This window comes from Miscanthus floridulus, chromosome 17 (assembly GCF_019320115.1).
Source record: "Miscanthus floridulus cultivar M001 chromosome 17, ASM1932011v1, whole genome shotgun sequence".
Classification (NCBI taxonomy): domain Eukaryota; kingdom Viridiplantae; phylum Streptophyta; class Magnoliopsida; order Poales; family Poaceae; genus Miscanthus; species Miscanthus floridulus.
Genome location: NC_089596.1, coordinates 15,911,405 through 15,918,241, shown reverse-complemented (window position 1 = coordinate 15,918,241; position 6,837 = coordinate 15,911,405). Strand labels below are relative to the sequence as shown.

The following is a 6,837-nucleotide window of genomic DNA, read 5'->3' as shown; positions in this document are numbered from 1 at the left end:
GAATAAACCATAGAACTAGCAAGTCATAGATACTATTGAGTGCAACGAGGCCACTTTCCCTTCCTCAGGGCATCGGGATTCTCCTCCATCGTTGCTTTCGCTCGACGTGCACGCTCAAGCTTCTTCTTCCTCTCCCCCTATATGCAGCAACACGTCTCCTTTCCTCCTCTTCCTTGTGCTCCTTTTTTGCAGCCTCCTCTCCGCGTCTCTTCTCCATCATCTGATGAGGACATCGCCACGCTGGACACACCGACACCATGGTCTTCCCCAAGTTGCAATTCGTTTCCAACTCAGCTGCCACGTCGTCCTCGGATTTAGTAGACACGTCGTCACTGTTTCGGTCATAACTTCCTCATACGACATCGAAACGGGCCGTTCTTGGATGCGTTGGAAAGGGGACGACGATGCCATCGTTTTGGATCTGGTCCCAGCTCCAGAAGGTCCGTGGATCATTCTGTGTGACCATGGCAAGGTGCTGCGTCACCTATTTGGGCCAACTTGGCCATGTATCGTGTCGGGCCTTAAGCCCAAGTTGTGGGCGCCCAACCCCTGGCCGTCCCCAACCCTAGGTCGAGTCTTAGACTATAAACACAGCCGCCGCCGCTGCTACACAATTGGGTTTTGTTTAGAGTTTAGTTTTCCCTCGAGAAACTAAATCGTTCATTGTAACTGTGGTGACAAATCCTTTTACAGTGATCCAGGGCCCCCGTTCTTGATCTCATCCACTGTGTCGATTAGTCCTTTGGAACCGAGTTCTTGAACCCTCTATTGATATTCGCGTCATTCATATTTGCAATTTCAGATTGCGTGTTTTACCTTCTTGCTTGTGCTCTTCGATTCGCTTGCAGGAAAAGCCTTCTTGGCGAGGTCAATCAAGCTGTGCTTGGTTGATAACCAATGGAGCAGTGGTGTAACGGTTGCAGGGTTCGAATCGTGTCTGATTTGAAGCCGGATCGCCAACGTCGAGATCTCCACAAATCGAACTTACCGGCTACCTCTCGGAAGATCGGGCCTGTACTCATCATCATCTTCTTGTCCTTTGCCTCCCACCGCAATAGTTCTGCATCCATTCCTTGTCTTCAGGCTTGATCTCAGTGTCGATCCACTGCTCAAAATCATAGAGCGGTGGAGGGGTCTGCAAAAAATGCCATTGTTACAAAACAAAAAATCATGCAAGATGTCATATGACACAAATATCAATTCCTCACCATCTTGTTAATGCAGCGCTGACGAAGTGTAGGCTCAAATGCAAAACTGAAACACATCCAATACCTCTACCTATACGTGTCATCTTCATCGGACTTGACTACCTTGCAAAGATCGCCGCAAAAGCACATGGGCACTGGAACACCACTAGGCAGAGGCAATGGGTCGAAGGTATTTCCGGTCATCCAGCCATAACTACAATTTAGCTATTTTCGTTCTAAAAATCGAAATCAATTAACATTAAACCCTACACCTAGGGTTTCCCATTTGATCGGACAATAATGAACCCATAACATAACAACGTGCGATGAAGTTACCTTGGTTTGCAAGCTTTTCCACGCCGTGGCATCCTACGGTTGTATAATATAAATATTAAAATTACATGAAACCCTAAGTAATGACGATTCTTAAGTTGAAAAATCCGACTAATATATACCCAATTGATGTGAAAAAAAAAACTAGGAGGGAGCGATGATACCTTGCTCTCGAAGATCTACGGATCAAATCAAAGTTTTCAAGGTCCAATATGTCGATTCGTGAGGTATGACCAAGTGGGGAGAGAAAACACCCGAGAGGGAGGAGAAAGAAGAGGAAGAAGGTTCGGGTAGAAAGGTTGAGAACTGGGTTAAAACACTATCTCAGCGTCATAGATCCTGGCGTCGAGCTGCCTACAAAGTTATCGCCACGTCTGCGTCGAGCCCAAGACCTAAGCGCCGGACTCTATAGCGCCGAGCTAAGGATACAGATTTTAAAATCGTACCTCCAGGACATATTTGTGATTTTTTTTAAAAGGGCTAAAACCTAAAAACAAAAAAAAAGTTGGTGAACGATCATGGAGGCAGGCTCACCTGCTCCGTCCGTTGCATGGACACGTAACAGGGATGGGCGGACGGCCTTCCTTGTCCACGGGTGTGCCGCTGGTACTACTACACTGGTCGTGGTTGTGATTGGCTACCACGATGGCATCCGCATGATCAGATCAGCCAAGCATCGGCATCGCCATCACACAGCAGCAAGGGATGCAGGAGGTAGCTAGCCGAGAAGCAAAAACGAGGACGATGCCGACCTCGCGCTCGTCTTGTTCGTCGGCTGGACCTGGGGCAGCCTCCGCCACCTGGCCACCTGCCACCTGCACCCTGCCGGCCTTTTGGAGCATGGGATCGGGATGACGGCCGTGAACCTCGGCGGCGGCCTTTGATGAGATCCCATTCGCAATTCGTTCCGGTTTGCAGGGCCAGCACCGGCACGGCAGCAAGCGTCACTGTAGTTCGTCAACCACCAAACAACCAACCACTGCCGGCACTGCTCCTCGGTCCTCTCCTCTTCTCGTCTTCTTCCCGTCAGCCTCCCTCCCTGCCCCTGTTCACCCGGCGGCACCTTGTGGTAGACCGGAATACCGGACCAGCCGCCTCTGACCACCTGCCTTGCCTGCCTGCCTACCGTTTTGATCTCGTCAACAACAACCTGCGTGCTTCTCGAGGAGATACTGGCGTGCCACATCATCCTGCCGGTGCTGGGCATTCACCATCGGAACAAGAATGAATTTGAATTCTCGTGTTTCGTCTCGAAGACGATCGAGTGGAATCATCAGAGCAATGGAACGGCAGAAGGAATACATTCACCAAGAACAAAACGTGTGACGACAGGATCACACACCTCCCCTGTCCCTCCCAATGAAGAATGAACAAGAATGGAGTAGAATTCAAAATATCCAACTAAGCAACGAATCTGATTGATCACCCTCCGTCCCTTCCCTTTCCCGTGCTAAAAATTGCTAATCACAGCTTCGACGAATGGATGGAGCTCGCCCTTACCGACAATGGTGGTGGCGCCGGCGGCTGCTGCATGAATGAAATCCGAAAAAGAATGGAATCATCCATCCTCAGTTCCTCACAGGGCTCCCGACCGGTCCATCGACGTGACGGAGGGGAGGCTAGCACTGGAGGAGCTGTTCCCGAACCCGCCACCTCCACGGTCACCGCCGCCGGCGCTTCCCTCGCATAGCGCGAACGCCGTCTCCAGGTTGGCCACGATGTCGGCCATGGCTGGTCGGTCCTTGCCCTCGAGCCGGACGCAGTGCACGGCGGTGTACGCGACCAGCTCGACGGCCTCGGCCTCGTGCGCCGCGGGCTCCGGCGCGCGCGGGTCCAGCACCTTCATGAGCTCCCCGCCCACGATGCTGGGCACGGCGTAGTCCACCACGGACACGGGGCTCCCGCCCTCGGCCTCCTTGAAGATGGCGCGCCGCCCCGTCAGCGACTCCACCATCACCACGCCGAACCCGTACACGTCGCTCTTCACGGTGAGGTGGTGCAGCCCGTAGTACTCCGGGTCCATGTACCCCACCGTGCCGGCCGCCTTCATCACCGTCAGGTGCTGCGACTGAGACCGCGACCGCGACCTCGACCTCGACCTCGTAGCGGCGGCGGCGGTGGCGGAGGCGTCGTCGTCCTCCGACGACGGCTCCAGGGGGCCCATTAGTGACAGACCAAAGTCCGACACGCGCGCCGTCCACCCGCCGTCCAGCAGGATGTTGGACGACTTGATGTCGCGGTGGATGATGGGCGGCACGGCGTACGAGTGCAGGTACTCGATGCCGCGGGACGCGTCCAGCAGGATCTTGATGCGCAGCTTCCACGACGACGCCACGGGCGACGGCGCCGCCCCCGGCTTTGGGTGCAGGTGGTCGTAGAGCGCGCCGTTCTTCATGTACTCGTACACAAGCAGCCGCTCCTCGTTCTCCTCGCAGTAGCCCACAAGGCCGACGAGGTGCTTGTGGTGGAGCCGGGACAGGAACGCCAGCTCCGACCGGAACGCGCTCTCCTTCTCCTGGAACCGCCGCGCGCGGGGGCCCGACTCGCAGGCGCGCTTGATGGCCACCTCCCGCCCGTCGGGGAGCTTGCCTCTGTACACGGTGCCGAAGCTGCCCTCACCGATCTTCGCCTCCAGCGCGAACCCCTTGGTGGCCGCCTCCAGCTGCGCGAACGTGAACTCCTCCGCGGGGTCCTTGAACGACGACGGGCCACTGCGCTGCCGCGTCATCACGCGCGACAGCTGCCGCCGGAACAGGCTGCGCGCCCGCGACCCGTTCGGCGACCCGTACGGGCTCCCGCCCGCCGCGGCACCCCCGCCGCCGTTGTTAGTGTCGGCGCCCGCGGCGGTTGTCGTGATGTTGGGCTGCACCGAGTTGTGCACCCGCTTGTTGCTGCAGAAGCCGAAGACGAGGCAGTAGACGATGGAGCAGAGCCCCGCGAAGCCACCCACCGCGCCGACGACGCAGAACGCGATCCAGGCCTTGGACACGCGCCTACCCGACGACGGCGACGGCGCAGGCGGGGGAGCAGGCGTCGGCGGCGAAGCGTCACAGACGAGCGCGTCGCAGATCCCGCTGGAGCCCCCGCAGAGCTGCTGCGACCCCGGCATGAAGCCGCACCCGCGGCGGCAGGCGCTGACGTTGCTGACGCAGACGCCGGGTCGGATCTTCGGCAGCGGCACGGGCGCGGCATCGGCGCCCGCGGACCAGCAGTACACGCTGTAGTCGATGGACGCGACGCCGCAGGTGAAGTTGCCGGCGGCGGCGAGGAACAGGAAGGAGATCCCGAGCGCCGGCTCGTACAGGGTGGTGGTGGGGCCCCCGAGGCTCCAGCACACCGCGGTGTGGTTGGGCCGGCGGAGCGCGCACGCGTGGGAGTCGCCGACGGCCAGGCCGTACCCGAAGAGGTCCATTGGCAGCGCGCCGGCGGCCGAGGCGTTCGCCGCCGCGCCGACGTCGTCGGAGCCCGAGCAGAGCGCGGAGCCGGAGGCGAGGACGGTGCATGCTCGGGCGCCCCCCGCGGCGAGGTACGGCGCGGCGGTCGCGTTGGCGAGGCCCGCCTGCACGGGGCTACCCTGCGGGCCCCAGCATCGGACGGCGGCGGACGCGTTGGTCTCGACGGCGCAGGTGAAGCCATCCCCGGAGACGAGCGAGCGGAACCCGCCGTCGGCCTGCGCGGGGAACCGGTCCCCGCCGCGCCACCATAGGACCCTCCCGGAGTCAGAGGCGGAGGCGTTGGCTTCGTAGGCCGCGACGTGGTCCCCGCCGACGGCGAGGTCCGCGAGCGGGCTGGGCCCGTTGTAGAGCCGGCGGAGCTGCCCCCACTGCGGCGCGGGCGTGGACGGCCAGCAGAAGAGCGCGGCGCCACCGGCCTGTAGGCCGCACACGAAGCCTCGCCCCGCGGAGACCTCGGCGAAGGTAATGATGGACTGCGCGACAGGGAAGGAGGCGGACGAGGCGTTGTTGGAGGAGGAGCCCGGGAGCGCGGCGCAGTAGACGGTGCCGTTGTACGCGTCGACGCCGCAGACGGTCGGGGAGGTGGAGGACGCCGAGACGGCGAGCGTGGACGAGGCGGAGGCGCCGGGCAAGGCAATGGCGAGGAGGAGGAGGGCGAGGGGCAGGAGCTGGAGGAGGAGGGGCGGCCGCGGGGTCATTGAGTGGAGGTGGAGGAGGAGCGCGCCGCCGACATCTGCGAGGCGCGGCTGGCGTGGCGTGGAGACGGGGGGAGGTAGAGGTAGAGGTAGAGGTAGAGGTAGAGGGAGGAGTGCGGGTGCTGTTGAATTGAAGGACGCGGGCGCGGGGGCGACCTGGACGCCTTCTCCGCCTCCGCGTGGGTTTTTCGTTTGGTGCCGTGCTCTGCTCTGGGCGCGGCGCTCCTCCTCTTGCTGCTCCTGCGGTCCGTCAATGGCTTTTACTCCTTGCGTTCCTGCAGCGATCCGTCGGCTGGTAGTACGTGCGGGTTTCTTCGTAGTTTACGACTGACGTCTTCTCCAGCTAATGGGTATACCTGCTGTTGGGGAGACGCAGATGTTTGGGGCGCACGGTGAAATTGGAATAACACACACCGACACACGCAAGCAGCCAAGCGCCCAAGCTGCAAGCGCCGACAGATACAACCACGCCGTGCCATTTTCAGCCAACATTGTTAACGAATATACATACTACTGCTCTATCGGTCCTAATAAAAGGAGTACGTACAATTCGAGAGTCCAACTATTTGATTAAGATTATATCAAGAAGATAAAGTTTTATGAATACCGAATAAGTAAGTGTCGTTAAATTCTTCATGAAATATTTTTTTGTGTACTCTGATTTGATCCATTACATAGCCAAATTGGAAAGAATCTAACAAAAGATAGATGTGGCACAACCGCACAAGGCCACAAGCAATGGATACTTTTTGCCAGTAAACAAAAAGAAAAGGAAAAGATACTCGTACTGTTTTTTTAAGCTCTGAGAGGTACTACAAGTTTTCATGGGTCATACCATATACTACCATGGGCGGCGACTTGTCCTTGTCGATTTCTTTTTCTTTTAGCTCTGTGAGCCTGTGACCGCGGGAGCAAGAAAGATGCTCCGAAACGGCTACTAATGGCTGGGCGCTGGGTGTTGCCGTGTTGGCACTGTCCGAGGGAGGGGATTCCATTCCATTCCATGTGGCCTGGCCTGGCCAGGCCAGGTCAGCTCAGGCCTGAGGACGGGACGTCAGGTCGTCGGCAAACAGGAGTGTAGTGAGGTCGCCGCCGTACCCGCGCCCGTTTTTCTACGGTACGTCTTGGCCCCCCGCCGGGAACATTGCACGGCCGCAGTCCGCACGG

General features: G+C 58.7%; 1 protein-coding gene across 2 annotated transcripts; it reads right to left on the bottom strand.

Moving 5' to 3' along the window:
* Positions 1-853: 853 nt before the first annotated feature.
* Positions 854-5,974, bottom strand: LOC136517471 (putative serine/threonine-protein kinase-like protein CCR3). Of its 2 annotated transcripts, XM_066511036.1 has the most exons (3): positions 3,021-5,974; positions 1,209-1,556; positions 854-1,135 (listed from the first exon to the last, which is right to left on the bottom strand). In XM_066511036.1, exon 1 carries the CDS (start codon positions 5,671-5,673, stop codon positions 3,097-3,099), a length of 2,577 nt encoding a protein of 858 aa, XP_066367133.1. In that variant the 5' UTR covers positions 5,674-5,974; the 3' UTR covers positions 854-1,135; positions 1,209-1,556; positions 3,021-3,096. The 2 variants fall into 2 exon arrangements, with proteins under 2 accessions (XP_066367133.1, XP_066367134.1); XM_066511037.1 differs by lacking the exon at positions 1,209-1,556 and having other exon boundaries at positions 857-1,135.
* Between the last annotated feature and the right edge of the window lie 863 nt (positions 5,975-6,837).

Coding starts and splice junctions, on each gene's coding strand:
- LOC136517471 (XM_066511036.1), bottom strand. CDS start 5,673: ATGACCCCGCGGCCGCCCCTCCTCCTCCAGCTCCTGCCCCTCGCCCTC.